At 43.7% G+C, this 21172-nt stretch overlaps 1 protein-coding gene across 1 annotated transcript in view; it reads right to left on the reverse strand.

Moving 5' to 3' along the window:
• LOC105024793 (copine-9) overlaps positions 1 to 21172 on the reverse strand; it is a 120636-nt gene that overhangs the window by 49884 nt on the left and 49580 nt on the right. The window contains exons 5-7 of the mRNA XM_020055335.2: positions 18458 to 18497; positions 18202 to 18204; positions 16958 to 17034 (exon numbers count right to left, since the gene is read on the reverse strand). Of these exons, the coding sequence (XP_019910894.2) occupies positions 16958 to 17034; positions 18202 to 18204; positions 18458 to 18497 (120 nt within the window). The remainder of the gene's footprint in view (positions 1 to 16957; positions 17035 to 18201; positions 18205 to 18457; positions 18498 to 21172) is intronic.

Raw genomic sequence — 21172 nt, forward strand, 5'->3', positions numbered from 1 at the left:
AATGAAGACATACCTGCCGAGCAACGGTACAAAAAACACTAATGTCTGTGCTATCTGTGGAAGACTGTACACTGTAATTAAGAGCTTTTCACTTGGCAACATGTCTACTTTCTCATGAGGTGGGTGAGAATGACAGCCTGAGGACACAAGGGGGAGAAATGTGGTAAACGATGCAAGGCATTTAGCATGAGAGGCACTGAAAAACCCTAACACTGTTTTTTTTCTACATCTTTCCTCTTTTTCTTTGACAATGCCATGCTCACCTTATCTTTGACACAAGCCTCTCCCTGGTAAATGCTCTAGTCTAAAAACACATCCCGAGTGCTCTTCTCCTTCCTGGAATAGCTCTTCGAACCACCCCACACCCCCACCCCTTCCCGCCCCAGACAAAGCATCTCTACAATTACCTATTCTTGGTTCCATGTAGTCAGACAGTAAAAAAACTTAGCTGAAGTCCTGGGGCGGGACATTGAGTTATAAATAGCTTGTAGCCAATTTAATGCCCACAACACTAACCCCGGGACCTCTCGCCAACAATCTGGTAAACGAGGAGCGTGCCTGGCAGAATTGGATACATTTCTGGTTTTCTCAGTGTCTCCGCTTGGCATGAGTGTGACAAGGAGACCGTGGGTGGCATGCTAAAAGCATTTCAAGCTAATTACCCATTTGGACCGAGATCAAACACCCCACAGTGGAAATTATGTTCAATGTTTATGCAGGGCCGGTGCTTCTGACATGCCAGAAGGCCTGTTTGCAGGTGGCGCAGGAGAAAAACTGGAAAAATAAATATTAAATTTAAAAGATGTAAAAGGTGAAGGAAGGGTTTTGAAAGTCTTTTTAAAATGTTACATTTCACATATCTGAGGTAAAGCCATGTTTGCTGACTCTTGTCAGTGGTAACAATCTCGTTCCCAGACACCTTCACCCAAATGTGCAAAGAGCTGGGCATTTGGAAATAAGATTATTGTTAAATTAATGAAGACAAAAGACCTACTGGCAAAACAATGTAGAAATGTCATTACAAACATTACAAACAATGTGTTTAAAAAGTTTTAATGATTAAAATTATTTATGCCCCTGGTTTCCAATGTTCTTGCAAAACGAGTGTCTAGTTTGCTCATACTTATTGTTATACTGTAAAACGGCTCAAAGCCACTAAGGGAACACGTAATCATCACAGTATAACAACAAGTCAATTAAACTTCAGGGATATCAATCTGTCCAGTTCAGAAACATAAGCAATTGTGAATCAGTGTCACCTGTTTTGGTGCTAATGAAAGTGACACCAGGTGCACTGGACAGGCAACCGCAAGACAACCTCCAAAAAAGGGAATGGGTTTGCAGGTGGTGGCCACAGACAATTGCTCTCTCCTTATCCTTGCTAACTGATTCTTCACTAGTTTAGCATTTTTCTACATGTCCTTGTCACTACTGTTAGCGTGAAGCAATACCTGCAGCCCATTCAGGTTGCACAGTCAGTCCAGCTCCTCCAGGATGGCACATCCTTATTTGCCGTCACAAGAAGGTTTGCTGTTTCTCCCAGTACGGTCTCAAGAGCATGGAGGAGATACCAGAAGACAGGCCATTACACAAGGACAGCTGGACAGGGCCTTAGAAGGGCATCAACCCAGCAGCAGGACCGGTATCTGCTCCTTTGTGCATGGAGGAACTGGAGGAGCACTGCCAGAGCCCTACAAAATGACCTCTAGCAGGCTGCTGGTGTGCATGTTTCTGACGAAACTGTGAGGGTGGCGTGAGGGCCTGACGTCCTCTAGTGGGACCGGTGCTCACTGCCGGTGGGTCAGTGATGCCCTGGGGAGGCATATCCTTGGAGGGTCGCTCAGACCTCCACATGCTAGCTAACAGTACTTTGACCGCTGTTAGGTACTGGGATGAAATCCTCAGACCCATCGTCAGACCTTACCCTGGTGCAGTGGGCCCTGGGTTCCTTCCGGTGCAGGACAATGCCCGGCCTCGTGTGGCCAGAGTGTGTAGGCAGTTCCTGAATGACGAAGGCATTGATGCCATTGACTGGCTCTCATGCTCCCCAGACCTGAATCCAATTGAGAACCTTTGGGATGTTAAATAATTTAATATATGTGCATCTAACACCGCCAAGTAGTGCCACAGACTGTCCAGGAGCTCACTGATGCCCTGATTCAGGTGTCGGGGGAGATCCCCCAGGACACCATCCGCCGTCTCATCAGGAGCATGCCCAGATGCTGTCGAGAGTGCATATAGGCATGTGGGGGCCATGCACACTACTGAGTCACATTCTCATCTTCAATTGGTTGGTGATTTTGGTTTCCATTGACCGTTGTTCTCAGCGAATTACAAAATGTACAGTAAAGATTTTGATCTTTAATGTATTTCCTTCATCGAGATCCAATGGATGATTTAGGTGTTCCCTTAATTTTTTTGTGCAGTGTATATTCAAGATAAGGATATTGAAACACTGTTTACATTTTCCCCCCATTCATTTTACCAGGTAAATATGACTAAGAACACATTCTTATTTAAAGCAATCAACCTGGGAGCAATTACAGTTCATTTTCTTGTTCAGGGATAGAACACATTTTTACCTTGTCTGTTCCGGGTTTAGAACTAGCAGCCATTTGTTTACTGGCCCAGCTCTCTTGACCACTAGATGACCATGCAGAGTAGTGGGCAATCTATTAACATAACCTCAGCTCAGCAATTTTAACTGAACACTGCAAACTTAAACAGAGTATCCATTGAGCAGATATAGACAAGTATTCTGTTGGTATTAATTTGTTAATGGTGATTGTGCCCAATATGATTGTGCTCGTGCTTCATGGTAACAGTTGTACTGATTCTTAGTCCACATTCTAATGTTCGCCCTTCTCAGGGAACTTTAGTAGCGAAAGACTGATAAATGGGTTATTCAGCTTGAAGATACATCCCGGGATTTTTGGCCACCTCCTGTAAAATTGGCGCCAAAACAGGTCCCGAAAAATTCTGTTCTATGTCTTTAAGTCTATGTCGATATGTAGCCCATGTCATTATAACCAATTGCTTTCAAACTTGTAATTTCATGGCTAACTGAGGTATCAGTGTGATTTTACTCACACACCAGGCACGTATAAACATATAACATACAGAGACCAAAATAGGATAGAGGTCAACATTATCATTTCTATTCACAAACTACCCAGACCGCCTCAAAACGAATGTTCAAAACCGTGACGAAATGCTCAGTCCATGAGTAGGCATCTTCACTGCATCCTTGTCAATAAATCCATGGCCGTACAGTGTTTTCGGTATCTGTGGCCTGTTATGTGGCAGCCTTGAGAGTCGGCTTGAACAGAGTCATATTAATCCCCCAAACAAATATTTTTAGATATGGAGATACGCCTGAGAGAGATTGAGGGCGGGGAGTGGTATGACATAGAAGCAGCGCTGCGGTTTTCATCTGAATCTTAATCTGATCAGGGCAAGGGGTGCTTGAGATGTGGAGCGGAACGTAATTATAGAGAAATTCAACAGCCAAGTGAGCATGTGTGTGTGTGTGTGTGTGTGTGTGCACCTGGTTGCCACCAACTCAAAGGGGACAAGGACTGAGCGACATATATACAGCTGTAACTATCAGAAATATGATAGTTTCATATTTCACCTTGAAACATTTCTATGCCAAGTCATTATAGCAAGTGTTTATAAGTGCTTATAAGTGATTATAATCTCACCTGTGTTTCCATTTAGGGAAGGGAAGAAACCTGATACACAGTGTAATATTCTATCCAGAAATATTTACTCCAGGTCATTATAGGTGCGATTAACTTGACCAGTGCTTTTGTCTATGGGAGCTGAATAAAAGGGAGATGCTTGGAAAGCGATAGACTGGGAACTAATATGTCTGGTCAATGAATCACTCTCGCCTTCCTTAGCAGCTATGTGAACTGCCTTCCAGTGGCTCATAAATCTCTATAAACAGCGTTGGCAGGTTTCTCCTCCTTTAAATTGGTATTTGCTCTCATTTAATTTATTTGGCGAACGCGACAATGCTCTTGGCCATGGGATATCATTATCTAGTCGAGTGGGTACAGTCGTAGTGCGTGGGGACAGGTGCCCTGTGGGGATGAATGGCACCGTCGTGACCTGTGCATAAACTCCAAGTCATTAAAACAAATGCGCAGTGTGTGTTTCTTGCGTGTGAGGTCAGGTTTCAATAAGTAAATGGGAAACGTTGTAACCCTATAATGTACAACGGGTGTTGGGCATACTGTATACGATAACGGCACGCGAGCATCGAGTCTATGACGTACGTAGATTTATCGTTGATGTTCGCCTTTACAGTACGAGTATCTGGCAACCAGGTGGTGACGCGTACCTGGAAGACCTCTGTGTCCAGATGCTGGCCCACCACCCCCAATCTCAACCTCTACGAGACTGAGCTTAATCCAGGTGAAGTCTGGTCCACTCTAAAGACACCTCCACTCTAGTTGTCTAGTCCACGGGGTTCCCCTCCCCGGGACAAATCCCTGTGGTTCCCAAGCAAACACCAAGCCAAGTGATTGGCGAGTGCAGGTTCCCCACACACTGTCCTCAAGTCCTAATCCGGGAACACCACGTCTCGTCTCACGTCAATGTTGAGTTGGCCTCCCGGCTTGTGCCGAAAAACCCTCTCAATCATATCCAATATGCCACAACTCACATGGTGTTCAACAGCCTTATGTTCCGCGTGCTCCCGGGCTCCCGGACTCCCTCCGTTGGCTTCCATTTGAAGCCCTCATCCACTACAAGACCGCGGTGCGCTTGCCTACAGGGCAACCAGGGAACTTCCCCTCCCCACCGTAAGACCGTGCGCCTTACCTTTAGGTTATAAGTTTGACCCAAGACCTTCATTCTGCCACCTCTGGTCTCTTGGACATGCCACCGCCACAGTGGATTTCCCACACAGTCAAAGCTTTTCTCTGTCCTGGTACCTCAGTGGAGAAACCGTTTTTAACCTAAGCCAGGACAGCAGTGTCCCTGACAATTCACCCGAGGACATATGAAACCCTTCCTTTATTTCACCCATCTCCAAATGATCCATCCTGTTGGTGATAGGGGACGTCTTCGGTTTTATTAGAGTGCTAGCATTTAGCCTAACCTCTCGATTGATTCTCAGCGGCTCATGATTGCTGTGCAATAACAAGGGATGCCGATTCCCTCACATATGCTGAAGTAGGATGAAATCCTGTCAATGTAGCTGTGTTTGTTGGTATTGCTGCCCCTGACCATGCCACAATATTGCAGCAAAGCAGCCCTCAAGATGACCAGTGGCTTTGTAAGTCTATTTTTGCACTGCATGTTTCGACAGGTAAGTACCAGCCATCTATCTATTCGCGAAGTATGGCAGTTTTCTACTTACGCATATAAACACAACATATTACATATTAAGGCCGGACTGAGGGGGTTTATAAAAATAATTTGTTTTTCTAAAAGTTCCAACCAGCATCTAAAAGTTGGAAAAACAGAAAGTAAACATTAGAGTAGTCAGAAAACATGTCAATCCTGCCAATCTGGCACCACCAATAGACCTAAACTGACGCTTACAGTAATTTGAAAAATTTCTGATTCTTTTTTTAACCCTGGTATGCCTGCCCGACACAGCAAACAGTCTGCCTCCTTTAAAGTGGCAGAAGATCCAACTCATGTAGTCTACCGCCCAAACTCTCCCACACAAGAACAAAAGTCTCCTCTCCATGGCAACGAAGCCAGCGCTGTGCATGCAACCGTTCCGCCAGAAATAAGGTGAAAATAAACAGGCCTGGGTTCAAATACCATTATTAGTCATTTCTAAGACTTTAGCTGGGTTTGACTGAACCTGACTGTTGTAATGGAGCCAACAGAAAAATACTAAAAGTGCAAGCCACGCCCACTGAGAACTCCAGGGTGGCTGAAGCAAACAGTCAATGTATTTTAAATATCAAGAGTAGTATTTGAACCCAGGTCTGGAAATAAATACAAACCCAGAGTAGCAGCATGTAGGCCACAAACACACACATAGACACACACACGAACACACACACACACACAAACACGGTGCAGAAATGCTGCCTGTCAGATAAAACCCATCAACCTACCGCAATGCCAAAATGGACTTTGTTCTTCAAAGGCTTGCATTTCACGCTCTGAGATTTTTAGATTGGAAGCAAAACCAACACCAACTCAAATGTGTTAATCTGAATCCCTTCGAAACAAAGAGCTGACGTTGAATGCAGGGAGGGACAATCACTACAGGTCACAATGCGGGACACTGAGCAGAGTGTTAAAACCGAGAGCGAGTGAGAAACCAAGCGAGCAAGACAGAAAAAGAGAGATGGACAGAGAGTGAGATGGACAGAGAGAGAGGGACAGAGACAGGAAGGGACAGCTGAGAGAGGGAGACAAAGAGAAAGAGAGAAGAGAGAATGAGAGGGAGGCAGCCAGAATGAGAGATTTGAGAGAGAAATGGGACAACCCAAACACAGGGTCTGTTATCAGGCGGACTGGTTAGCGTTGGTGTGGTAATAACTCTGAGGCAGTTTGCTCTACTGTACGAGGTGGAACGGAGGCAGGGTGGCAGTGCACAGAGGAACATCAAGCTTCGCTCTGCATACGGCCTTTAAATATTTCATTAGATGGACAGCCAATACAAGAGAATAGTACAGAAGAGACATCTGAGGCCTCTCATTGTCAATTAAACACAATGTTTAATAAAGGATGCGCGTGCCTGTGTGAAATGCTTGAAATTGTCAGCATATGCTTGTGTTTTATGGCTGGGGTTTTAATGGCAAATGCATCCTTTATCTGTGTTGATATTAGAATTCCCAAATGTTACTCACAGCTCGGGACAGGTAAATGACCACTGAAAAGCTGTGGGGCTTGAAGATTCCCTCTTCCCAGCCTCTTTCCATCAAACCTGGGAGAGGATCAGGATTCCAGATGGACTGTAGTTTACAGAGCGAGTAGAAGTACGGCCCTGACGCCTTCGTATCACATTCAAACCTATTTGAATTTCTTATTTGGAAGGTAGAGGAGATTGAAAAGAAGGATGGAAAAATGCATTCCATTTCCATCTCACTGATTTTATGTAGGTCAGAGGCATCTACCTGTTCAGTGAGAAAAATGGATGCTGGAAGATGGTGTGAGCGTGTGTGAAAGTGTGTGTATAAGTGTGGCTTACATTTCCAAGGTCTAACATAAATTACTAAGTACGCCGTGTGGGCACACTCTTCTTTAAACCTTGCACCGGTATTTGTTGGAAAAAAAAGACATGCTGTGGCCCTATCAGAATCAAAAAGTATCATCTCATGACACAAGTGGAGTTGTTCTGAAAAATGTTATGAACAGCCACAAACCAGTGAGCCTGTAGTCAGCAAGATCAAGGTCAATCTACGACTGAGGACACAGAGGTCATGCCCTCTGTATAGTTTCTATGTATTTTTTCTACAATGCGGAAGTAAAAGTGGTGAAATATTTCATTTGAAGCAATGACTGAAGCAAAGATTTTGGAGAATGTAAGCTCGCATGCCTGCTAGCACCATAGCCGTTGTGATGACTGTGTGTTGTGAAGTGAAGCCAGGCAGACAGGCAGGGATCTTGGTATAAAAAAACATTTCCTTTGGCGAAGACGTTGGCGTACATAACCTTGTTTCCCACTGTTACCCTGAGTGAAGCAGATTCATAGCTGCAGGGGGGAGAAGTTGTGTAAAATTAGGAAAATACTGCCAACAAAGACAAGAACGATAGGTAGCTTGAGAAATCTAGGATTTGTAATTATTTGACAATTACATTTGTGTACCCAGCTACATTTCGGTAATTTATAGATATCTAAACTATGGTAATATTTTTATTGTCCAAGCCAGCGGTTCTCAAACTAGGGGTCACGACTCCAAGTGAGGTCACCTGATATGAAAATGGGGTCGCGGGAGAATCCCTGAAAGAAAAAATACATAATACTTGTTTGGTATTAAATATTTATAAATCTATTATTTGTATGTGAAAATCATTATAATGTTGTTAACCCTAAAAGTAATTATGTTTAAATCTAAAAGATAAAAGTCAACCAATGGAGAGAGCCCTTAGGGTTGCAAGAAAAGGCACAACACGGTTGCACTTGAGTGATCCCCACGAATGCTAAGCACAGTTTGCAGCTGCAAAATGGATCGTTTCCTCAGACTACCATGCATAGCTAGCTTGGAGGCTCGTACATCAACTGAAGCTGAGGCAACAGACCAGCACAAAATCAGAAAGCGTTCTTGAAAATACGACTAAACCTACCTCCAATATGGCTTTATCAGCATCACTAAAAACAACAATGCCTAAAATGCCTATTGTGTGGAAATGTCCTCTCACGTTAGAGAATGAAACCCAACAAGCCTATACGGCTCCTTGACACCACGCACAAGGAACATGCCAATCAACCCAAGGTTTTTTTTCATAAAACAAAGCAAGTTGAACTACATAATCAATATAACATGCCAATAGAACCAATAGAACTTGCCAATAGAACCAATAGAACATGCTAATAGAACCAATAGAATATGCCAATTCAAAATGTCTTTGAAAGAGCCAAGAAAGTATAATTTGAGGTTAGCTGTCGTACTGCACACGCAATGAAAGCACATTATATCGCAGAGACCTTGATATTACCAGCCACAATTGAAATGGTAAAAACAATGTGTGGGGCGCAAAAGGCTATGTTACAGCAATACCTTTGATTCACAACACAGTGAATCAAAGAATTCATGCTATTGCTAGCAACCTCAAAAACTCCCCAGCTTGTGCTCTCAAAACGGACGTTAGCTGTGAGGGCCGGAATGCCGGGCTCCATCTATGGCGGAACAACGGTCTGTCCTGCGCGCTCTAGTTATGAATGCATCCGTTGGGTACTCCATTACATGGCCTGTTAGGTATTCCATAACATGGCCTGTTGGGTACTCCATAACATGGCCTGTTGGGTACTCCATTACATGGCCTGTTGTGTACTCCATAACATGGCCTGTTGGGTTCTCCATAACATGACCTGTTGCGTAATCCATAACATGATCTGTTGCGTACTCCATAACATGGCCTGATGGGTACTCCATAACATGGCCCGTTGTGTACTCCATAACATGGCCTGTTGGGTACTCCATAACATGGCCTGTTGGGTTCTCCATAACATGACCTGTGGCGTACTCCATAACATGATCTGTTGCGTACTCCATAACATGGCCTGTTGCGTACTCCATAACATGGCCTGATGGGTACTCCATAACATGGCCATCAAGCATGGCATTCCACTTGTTCAGGAGGACCAACCTGACGAACCGATGCCAGACGCACCGCCTCACCAATCTCCAAATGCCTTTGCAGTTCAAAGGAGAATGGGGATTATTCAACGTTTTCAAGTACCCCCACCAAAAGAACAACAGCACACATGATGCCTTTAGCTCATTTATTTAACATTTGACTGGCTCAGTTAACCAGTTGCTGTAGGGATTGATTTATGTTAATGAGTGCAGTGCCGATGCCGGTAAATATTTCGTTACTTTGCCGGCTGGAGTTGATCATTTAGTCTAGTTTCGGCAGGAGCGATTCTGTCAGGACCCTTGGCTCACGGCTTGATGTGGAGTGGGAGCGTCGTGCCTCACTCTGGGTCGCAGCGGGGGGGGGGAGAATTACCTCTCCCAGGATGACACCGGCACTGTCTCCACTCACTGCAAATGTATTGAATTAAATGTTTTGATTACTGCCTCAGAGCGGGTTGTAATTTAAAAAGTGTTAAACACAAAGATTGTTACAACACTGTTTAAAATCAAATGACTAATCTACTTACCTTCAACCTGACCACGAGTAGTCTGTAAATTAAACACGGAAGGACTTGCGACTAGGTAACTGTCACCCCCAATATAATTCCAGACGGCAAATTTTCTCAGAAAATTGCTGCAATTCTTAATTGTAGGGGAAAAACGCTTGTCTCACTCATTCCCCCACCAGTTGCAGCAACGTCCCGCCTGTGTGCAGACTTTTATCGCACTTAATTTTTAAATGAAACCACTTTTTTTATATCTGCCAACGAGCGTCTCTGAGAAGAAGCTACGTTAACAGCAATCACTACCTTTTCCCAAACAGTATAGTTTTTTTATGTGTCAAAGCACCGCTAAGTGTTCCCGAATAAAAAACTTTGGTTGCACTCCAACACCAAAACCTCCATTTCATTTTGGGAAACATTTCTTTTCTTTCCTTTCTTTTATTGCTCCATTTTCATTACCAATTTTTTGTTGAATTTGTTAGTTCCCTTTTTATTGGTGGTGATTCAACTGATTTAGAAACATTTGGGGCGTTTCGTATGCAAAAACTTGTGGTTGTGCATGAGTTCATAGACTAAGAAGAGGTGAGATTTATCGAGGAAAATCTCCTAGAAGTGTGCGTACGCTGCTCGTAGGATTCTTTGATAAATCGCACCTTAAACTGATCGTAGGAATATTCCAAACCTCCACGTAAGAACAATTGCTTAACGAGGCCCCTGGTTCAGTTGACATGACTGCAAGACAAATTGCAGTCATGTCAACTGATCAAACTGTCATGTGACCAAATGCTACAAGCAACACATTCCCAGGTCACAATGGAGGAGTTTTGGTTTCTTCCGAGCATTAAAACTCATGGTATCCTTCACTGGCTCATATCTTTTTGAAGCTGGATTCAGGTGGGTTTGTGTCCGGGTTGCGACATTCCCACAATTCCCTGGGGCGATCGAGCGTAGGGTGACATAAGTGTGCATAGCACGGCCCGGGGTGGATGGGTGTCACATTGTCTCTTTGACATTAAAGTTAGGACGAGGGTCCATTTAAAGTTAGGACCAGGGTCCATTTAAAGTTAGGACGAGGGTCCATTTAAAGTTAGGACCAGGGTCCATTTAAAGTTAGGACCAGGGTCCATTTAAAGTTAGGACCAGGGTCCATTTAAAGTTAGGACCAGGGTCCATTTAAAGTTAGGACCAGGGTCCATTTTAGGGTAAATACAATGATTTAATTGGGATATGTTTTTGTCCCCTGATGTCCTCACGACCATAGAGGAACAGCTGTGTGTGTGTGTGTGTTGAAGGTGAGGTCAGAGGGCAGTAAGGCAGCAGTCTTTAAATGGCAAGCCAACATAAGTCAAGGGTAAAAGCCCCTAGATAGGTAGTGCTCCATGTCAAAGGTCAGCGTAGCAGGGTGGAAGCTGAGGTGATATTTGGACCCCTAGGTTTCCTATTCAGTGGAGACGTGTATGATTTTTGAAATGACTGTTTATGTGTTTCCAGATGCGTTTCTTTTTTGTGTGTGTGAGAAATTGCGCGAGTGAGCTGGCAAAGAAGCAAGTACTTCAGTCGAGGTCATCGAAGGGTTGACATGACAACAGGCTTCAGCTATTACCGCAGCTCATGAACTAGCAGAATGAACGGTCCTGTTGAGCTGAAGATGCTGACATTGTCACTGTGAGTTATGACTGGAAGGAGTGGCAGGTGGGTTCCCCTAGTAATCCCCAGCCTTTGAAAGCAACCAGGCTCTTTCTGTCCCTTTGCCAGAGATCTGAAGCAGATAATCATTCTCTCCCTCTGTCTGTCTGTCTGTCTGCCTGTCTCTCTGTCTGTCTGTCTGCCTGTCCCACTCCCTCTGATGTCATTTTAGAGAACAGAATGTAGAGGATGAAACGGTTCGTCCTGACTGAAATGTTGCTGATAGAGGACAGATGGAGACATTATGCTCTCTCTCAGTTGCTATAGAAACATGCCTGTCACGTCAGATGAGCCATACGTTTTGTGTGTGTGTGTGTGTGTGTGTGCCTTTATTGCCTTACAGGTGTGGTTTAGTATGGTCTCTACTAGGATCTGTATCTTGCACTAAAGCTTCATTTATACTTCCTCTTGAAAGTTGGTGAACATTCACCATTTGTCCTTTGTATTGTGTTTGGTTTATTGTAGGAGTCTTTGTGCTGGGACTAGGGATTTTGGCAGTTCACTGTCGTGGAAATCACTAAATGGGAAAGGCACAGAGACTGTAAATTATTTTCACAAATAAAGCTTTATTCAAGATTTGCAAGCCTGGAGCAGTTAACAACACTCTCTGCAGAGTCAGGGCAAGAGCTCCCCGTAGAAAGTTGTGCTCAGGCTATATACATTCCGTACAGCCCACTATGTCCCCCTGTCTTGCATGTTGTTGTGAACTTTGGCAAAAACAAAACAAGATGTTTACAGCCCTTGAGAAGTTAGCCAAAGCTATCTGATGTAGGCAAATCCTGTAAGTGAGCAGAGCCGAAACACACAATGGCCTTACTAAATGACTGGATTATACTTAGAATAAGCAGTATGATTCATTCACGCACATCATTTGGTTTCTAGCTTTATTTGGTTTCTCTTAAGTTCACTTACAGTAATGTGTCACCTCCCTGTGTCCCGGGGTAATGTAATTGCTCTCTCCCCTCTTCTTTTCAAAGCGCCAGAGTATGAACAAATGGTTCAATACCCAAGGTCTACTGGGTCCTTAGGGGTCCCACAGCACAGTTGATGGTGGGAATGTATTATACACAAACGCTAAAATGCTCCCATTTTAGGTTTTTACTCTCCTTATGGGTGCTCAAAAAAGTGTTCAGCTTCGCTAACCCCTAGCCTTAATCCTAACACATCTACCCACCACAGTCTTCACCAATCAACTGGGACTATCTTCCTCCACACATGACCACATCCAGCCCCGTTATCCAAGGACAGAGAAGCCTTGTTGACAAGCTCCGTACATCTGGAAATGCCCCACCAGGCTCACGTGAAGATAAAGAACCGTGACAAAACCCCCAAAGCAGCGATGTCACAGGTAGCAACTTACACAACGTGTATCGACGGTCTTGATGCTGTTTAAGTCCTCCTTGGGTTATACCACCTTCAGAACCGTTTACACTCTGGGGGTCTCTCCCTTTCAGAATCCAATTATGAAGCTGCTTGCTGGCCAAAGGCTCGGAGGAGCCGAAGACTTCAAGGATATTTTATGCTTTATTTCATTTTATCCAGGTTCTCCCAGGAGAGAGGTTACGTGCATTTGAAGCGGGAAACGTTACATGTTTGGAGGTGTTATTGCACCCTATTTGAATTTAACCAGAAAAACTAATTCATACACCACAAAAGAGCACCTCCTGTAGGAGGAGGAGTCCGGCCAAGCTAACTTGCCCTGTGACACCAGCAGCAGGGGAGGGCAATGTAGTTAAGTGTAGAAGATCAGGGTACATATGAAAGAAGGGCTGTCCACACATTTTTCACAATGACATTTTAAGTAAGAAGGTCTATTCAGCAATACAAAATATAAGACAGAACTGCACGTTTATACGATTATAAGGCAAGTTTATCCCCAGTAACCTCTGCCTTCTATGGGTCATGTCCTATGGGACTCCAACGTCATGTCTATGTTAGCTAGGACTCTAAGGTCGTGTCTTTGTTTGCTAGGACTCTAAGGTTGTGTCTTTGTTTGCTAGGACTCTAAGGTCATGTCTATGTTTGCTAGGATTCTAAGGTCGTGTCTATGTTTGCTAGGACCCTAAGGTCGTGTCTATGTTTGCTAGGACTCTAAGGTCGTGTCTATGTTTGCTAGGACCCTAAGGTCGTGTCTATGTTTGCTAGGACCCTAAGGTCGTGTCTATGTTTGCTAGGACTCTAAGGTCGTGTCTATGTTTGCTAGGACTCTAAGGTCGTGCCTTTGTTTGCTAGGACTCTAAGGTTGTGTCTTTGTTTGCTAGGACTCTAAGGTCGTGTCTATGTTTGCTAGGACTCTAAGGTCGTGTCTATGTTTGCTAGGACTCTAAGGTCGTGTCTATGTTTGCTAAGACTCTAAGGTCGTGTCTATGTTTGCTAGGACTCTAAGGTCGTGTCTATGTTTGCTAGGACTCTAAGGTCGTGTCTATGTTTGCTAAGACTCTAAGGTCGTGTCTATGTTTGCTAGGACTCTAAGGTCGTGTCTATGTTTGCTAAGACTCTAAGGTCGTGTCTATGTTTGCTAAGACTCTAAGGTCGTGTCTATGTTTGCTAGGACTCTAAGGTCGTGTCTATGTTTGCTAAGACTCTAAGGTCGTGTCTATGTCTGTGACATCAGAGTGAGGTTGGTTCACACCTCTAAGGATGTAGGGGCTTCTTTACATTGGCTTGGTGGTCGGATTGCTTTGTCTCCATATGTCCTCTAAATCAAAAGCATTTAAAGGGTAGTGTAACATCCCTAGCAGGCTTACGTGAGGCACATCTGCCTTCGCAACATCTCTTCAGACGGGAGAATATTCACACAAGACCTGAACTAACATTTGTTACGTGACTCAGCAGCTCAGGCCGATTCCACCATAGCCTCCATACAACTTCACGAACAGCATCGCTGCGTGTCTTCTGCAAACAAACCGCAACACATTTCCATTTTTCCACTCTCTGGAGCTGGTTATGTTAAGCCAGCCTACCGGGGGAATCTCAATAAGTAGCGAGAGGGAAAATAACTCAGAAACAAGGGCAATAGCCTAGGGTGGTCTAGCCGTCTGTGTCAGTGACCCCGGCACGCACGTTGGCATGGGTTCGAATCCGTCCATCTGACATTTGACCCTACCTCCTTTCTCCTCAGTCAACACTGTTCCATCTCCTCAACAGAACATATGAAAGGACTGGGCCTGCCCATGACCCAGGGGACTTCATGGGCATTACAAGCCCTTACCGTTGTCGCGACCCATTTTTTGAAACCTACAGTGAAGCCTTTCATTCGTCACTACTTGATATTATGTCCTGACAAACTTTCCCGAATCAGAACCGTAGGACTCCAGCGGAACCTACTTTTTACCTTTTAGTCTCCCTTTGGAGACCTTGACTGTTCCCTGACTGTGCATCAAGACCGACTGGCTGTGAACTCTAAATCCACTCAGAAATCAAAAAGGGAGGCATGTTCATACTTCCCTCCCCCTTTCACCACTTCTTCCTCCACTAGCACAGACAGGTTCTCCTCCTCTCGCTTGGCCCACCTGCACTTTCCCCATTAAACCTAGTCCGGGCCTGCTCCTCTGTGACAAGCAACACTTCCCGGGAAGCCTGCATGCCTTTTCCCACCCCAGACGCACTTTTATCCCCTACTCTTTTATTCTTATGTACTGTATGGCACTCTCTTCAGTGCCAGTAGCACGCTTGCATTTCCCACAGTATTCAACTCCCCTAACACCAGGGTCTCCGTTGCTATAGCTACCTGCATCAGCTTGTGTTGCCCGCCTTGAACTACCCAGTCCTCATATTTCTTTCAGCCGTTTCTTTGCATGCTTCACTAGGCAGGAAGGAAGGGAAAGATATCTACATCAGTACATGTGCACTGGTAGGAGCTGCTTAGCCACCCATGTTACAAGACAACTCATTTACTGGATTGCTACCACGCTACTTTTGTAGACTGATTTGATAAAGTTGAAACCCGGTGAAACCACCCTCAAAATAATTCCTTACGCGACGATCCGGCCCACCAAACTCAGCCATTTCAAGGGTGTCTTCATCTTCAACCTGTCTGTTGACCTTGGGCGGAACTTCCTCAACTATGACACCAACGGCAGTGTCTCCCCGTTCGCTTGGCTGAGATGCCAATTTGGCCGCCAAGGTTTTCTCCGTCACTCAGCCCCTCTGCAGGGGTGGGTCTGATTCATGGGGTGCACGGCTTGGCGGGGCCCATTGATCATAATATTGTCAATGTCGTCTATAAGAGAGGGGGGCACAGGCATATGTATTTCCAAGGGGCCCATGATTCCTCATTGATCGCGGGGTGGCCTTCAATTGCTCTTTACACACTATTCTTCTATATTTTAGTTATTCAGCAGACACCTTAATCCAAAGTGACTAAGTACAGGGATATTTTTCCCAGAAGCAATTTAGGGAAAATGGACACAAGACAATTCGCCCAGTCAGGATTCGACCCAGGAACCCATCACAATCTGTCATATTACAATATGTCTTTGTTTATAAATCAATTTTTATTAACTTTTCACCTACATTGTCCAGCTGACAATTGAGAACAATGACCTACCATCTCAGGACTGTGTTTTGTTGACTGCCTAAGGCATGTACAATTGGATGAAAAAGCATTGCAGTTTCCTGGCCTTTCCACTTGGACTGAACTGCACAGGGGCATGAAATTGCAGAAGCTTGTCTCTCTGAATCAGATTAAAGTGTTGATGTCAATGTTATGTCTCCTACTTGCTACAAAACTCCCCAATAAATCTCTTGCCTTTCTCAAATGTGTACATATATATATATATATATATATATATATATATATATATATAACTGTAATGTGTTGTGTTTTTATGTAATTTAAACTGTGTTAGCTTCTTTTTTGATACAGGTCTCTCTTTGAAATTGGACTTAATCTCTATGAGACAGAGGGAGGTAGAGTTCTCAGCTTCTTGGCCACTGTCTTTGAAAGAAGTGCCCCAGTTGTGCAGACACCATGGTGGTCTAAGCCCACGTTCAATCTGCTTTCCACTTCCTCTCCACACCTAGTCTCCCACACTGTCAGAATGAAGCAGAAAAAACTCAATTGTATCCTGAGAAGAAAAGCTTAGCAATTATTCCTAATAATGTAGCCAACAGAAAAGCCCCAACATTGCAAATCCCGCCAATTTCACCCTTCAGGCAAGCTCAGACCACTCGGCTTTCACACATCAGATGCCTAATGCCATAGCAGGCGTTAGTGTCCCAAGAGCGTTAGTGTCCCAAGCTCTCACAACGCACCCTCCTTCTCAGCCGGAGCTGTGATGAATGTAATTGTTACATGCCAGCCATGCGGTGGGAGAAGTTTGTGCTTTGACAATGTCAATGATGCCATTATTATTATTTATTTTTTCGCAACCTAAAAGCCAATGAGAAAACCGTGGCATTGTGGAGGCCTGTCAGAATGGGGATTGCTGTGATGCATGCTGGGACACAGCACAGTAGATACTTGATAAAGTTAACTGGCAGGCTTACGACAGAGTTCTCTCCAGCCGACTGCCCGTGGACCCGATGATCTCCCCCAGGGTGCAGAACATCTGGCCCAGAAAGTCCTGTTGGAGGATTCAGAACAACAACAGATAACCTGGGGTGAAAATGTCTCACAGTTCTTATCGGGATTGGTTTCATAGAGTTACATACAGTCATGTTAAAAAGAGTTCGCCACCAGGGGTCGTCCTCTTTTTCTTTGCGTATTTGGAGACATGGATGTTTGAGCTAAATTCTTACCACAAACATTGATGAAGGCAACCAGATATAACATCTTCTCAAAAACATTTTCCATTTGGATCCATTTTTCCATTTGGATCCATTTAAAATACTTTAAAAAGCACCTCAAGTAAGATTCTTTTTTTTACCCATTTTTGTTTAAAATTTGTTTAGTTTTGGGTAAAGGGGTACTTTTTTAACCCTAACCCAAAGTTTCACAATTTTGCCAAAACTATGGTCACAATGCAGGTTAAAAATAACATCAATCAGGCCCTTTCCTTGTCAATATACCACACAAACCCATTAAGAATGAGAGCCAAATGGTGAGGGGTAAAATGTTGGTCCGCGAACTGTGGTCCGTGCAGGTGCATGTCTTTTCTAATCGGTCCATGCTCTTGCAACTCTTTTCTAATTGGTCTACACTCGTTTTTTAATGTACTACAAAAGTACTTTAAAAAAGTACTTTAAAAGCACCAAAAGTAAAACTAACGGGATTGAGATATTTAAGATAGAGACATGCCGTCATCGCTGTCCGTCAGTACAGATCACTAGATGAGAAGGCACTGGAAATAATGGATACTGGTAGAAATCAATTTATGGACATAGTGATAAATGTAAAGTTGATCAAATTAGAGTGCTTTTAACTCTTACATGACACCTAAGATAGGGCAGCTGTTGAAAGTGAACGGCTTACAGTGGATCATGGTTCGCTCTTTATGCACTTTTAATTGCAACTCACTGCAGTGGTCAGTCAAGGTCATTAGTAACTATTAATTGCAATTTGGCAGCCTTTTCTGTGTTCTAAATGGCACGTAGTGCAATGCGTTTCATCACAGTTAGGGAGCAGGTCATATCGAGAACAGGGTGTCATTTAGGACACATCATTGATCTCAGTTCCAGGCCTGGTTCCATCTTAGTTCCAGGCCTGGTTCCATCTCAGTTCCAGGCCACATCTCCTTAACTGACATTAGTTAAAAAAAGAAAGAAAAAGAAAAGTTATGTTTCACACTTACCTTCTGCTCATTGACACAGGTTTGCAATAGAAAGAGAAAAACAGATCTGTTAGTTGGAAATCTGCATAGAGAACAGACCCAAAAAAATACATTATTATTCTCTCCTTGAAGAAGATATGAAGTAATCAAAGACTAACCAAACGTAACTGTTTAAACAGGATAGCATTTTCCCTTGAGAGTTCATTAAGTAATGAAATAATTATGTAACGTAAATATGCAACATATTCATTTTATATGAATTGCAGTACATGCTTACATGTTTTGACATGTTTGAACTTCTGGTGTCCACATTGTACCTGTAAGAAATGAGAACAGTAAATCAGCACTTAAGCAATGGTGAATCTATACCAAAATCCCAGTTACCTTAAAGGGGAATCAGCAGTTTAAAGAACAACAAAGCCTATTCCATCTGCTGTTTCTGTGGAGGCGGAGAGCTGGACGTGGAGAGCTAGAACCACTCTCAAATAAAGGACAGAGTTATGGATGCAAGGGGAATCCATCCATGAAATCATAAGCAAAGTGTGAACCAAATGTTTATCCTTTATCTGTTTACAGTTTCTTATCGAGTAAAATAAGCCAATTATTTTGGTGGTGGCAGATTTTTAGATTTTCAACTGCAAGGAGTCAGTGTCACTCCGACTTTATCGACCTCACCGGAAGTTAATGTCAGTGTCAACAAGAGTTAGTTTCATTATAGGTTTATGTCAATCAAATGTATTTATAAAAAGCCATTTTTACAACAGCAGTTGTCACAAAGTGCTTTACAGAGACACCCGCCCTTAAACCCCAAGGAGCAAACAACAGTAGTGTTGGATTTCAGTGGCTAGGAAAAACTCCATAAGAAGGCAGAATTTTAGGAAGAAACCTAGAGAGGACCCAGGCTCAGAGGGGTGACCAGTCCTCTTCTTGCTGTGCCGGGTGAGATATTAAGAGTCCAATTAGAATAATAAATACATTTCTCTGGGCTAAATCCAGAGTCTATTTGATTCTAGACTAGGTCAAAAGTATGACCAGGTGGACAAGTACAGGGACAGCAACTGGCCCCCCAAACCAGGTACTCCGCAGGTGTGGACCAGGACCTCATCTCCTTCTAAAATGTAAAACTGGAGGAGACTGAGAAAAGTCAGAAAGTGCATTCCTCATATCCCTCAGCACAATAATATAGCAGCGTAACATCTTGGAACTGAGACGGGGGGATCCGGCGACACTGTGGCCCTACCCGGGGGAGGCCCCGGACAGGGCCCCACAGGCAGGAAATCAATCCACCTACATTGCCAGGCATCAACCAAAGGGAAACCCACCAACCGCAACCCCCCTGAAAGAGGGCCAAGTATTGCCAGCAGCGTACAGCCCAATTGCACAAGTGCGCAACAGAGAGACAACAACAAGCCAGTGACTCTTCCCCTGAAAGGCATTGGAGGGAGGGCATCCCAGTGGTGACGAGAGCCCACCTGGCAAGACAGCAAGGGTGGACAGAATCAAGCCTACTGGTCACCTTCACGCCCCCGGGCCAGGCTACACCTAATTATAAACCGTGCTGTAGAGATGAGTTTTTAGTAGACACTTGAAAGTTTGCACTGAGTTTGCATTTCTAACCTTAATTGGCAGACCATTCCACAGTAGTGGAGCTCTATGAGATTTAGAAATTCTAGGTAAAATTAAAAGGCCTGCATCTTGCGATCTAAAGTAATGTGTAGGTATGTATGGCTGGATCATTTCAGCAAGGTAAGTAGGAGCAAGTCCATGTATTGATTTATAGGTTAAGAGTAAAACCTTAAAATCAGCCCTAACAGGCAGCCAGTGTAAGGACGCTAGGACAGGAGTAATGTGTTAAAATAGTTAGGATTCTAGCAGCCGTGTGCAGCACTAATTGAAGTTTATTTATTAGTTTGTCTGGATAACCAGAGAGAAGAGCATTGCAGTAATCTAGTCTAGAAGTAACAAAAGCATGGATAAATCTTTCTGCATCAGTTTTGATAGAAAGTTTCAAATTTTTGCAATGTTTCGAAGATGAAAATAAGCAACCCTTGAGACATATTTTATATATATGGTCAGGGTCAAGGGTAACGCCTAGGTTTTTTACAGTTTTTTGGGATACGACTATGCAGCCGTCGAGATTCACAGTGAGATCTGCTAACAACTCTATTTGTTTCTTGGGTCCTAAAACGAGCATTTCTGTTTTCCTTGAGTTTAAGAGCAAGAAATTCTCTGTCATCCACTTCCTAATATCTGAAACGCATGCTTCCAAAGTAGCTAATTTAGGAGCTTCTCCATGCTTCATTGAAATATATAACTGTGTGTCATCAGCGTAACAGTGAAAGTTTACATTGTGATTTCGGATTACATCGCCCAGAGGGAGCATATATAGTGAGAACAATAATGGGCCCAGAACCGAGCCTTGAGGAACACCAAAGCATCTTATCTTTATTTATCTTTCAGATAAATAAGATTTAAACCAGGCTAGAACATGTCCACGTAGCCCAATATGGGTTTCCAGTCTCTCTAAGAGAAGGGAGTGATCAATAGTGTCAAAAGCAGCACTAAGATCAAGAAGCAACAGGACGGATGCGGAACCTTTGTCCGAGGCCATTAGAAGGTCATTTGTTACCTTCACAAGTGCAGTCTCAGTACTATGATGGGATCTGAAACCGGACTGGAGTATTTCATAAATGTTATTTGTCTTTAGGAAGGCATTCAGTTGTTGGGTAACACATTTTTCTAAGATTTTTGAGAGGAACGGGAGGTTCGATATTGGCCTATAATTGTTTAATATGTCGGGATCCAGATTAGATTTTTTTAGAAGAGGCTTAATTTCCGCTATTTTTAGTGAGTTTGGTACAAATCCGGAGGAAAGGGAGCAATTTATTATGTTCCGCATTGGCTGACCTAGCACAGGAAATAGCTCCTTAAGTAATTTTGTTGGAATCGGGTCTAGCTGAGAGTTTGTGGGTTTAGAACTCATTACAAAATT

Source organism: Esox lucius, chromosome 17, assembly GCF_011004845.1.
Source record: "Esox lucius isolate fEsoLuc1 chromosome 17, fEsoLuc1.pri, whole genome shotgun sequence".
NCBI lineage: Eukaryota > Metazoa > Chordata > Actinopteri > Esociformes > Esocidae > Esox > Esox lucius.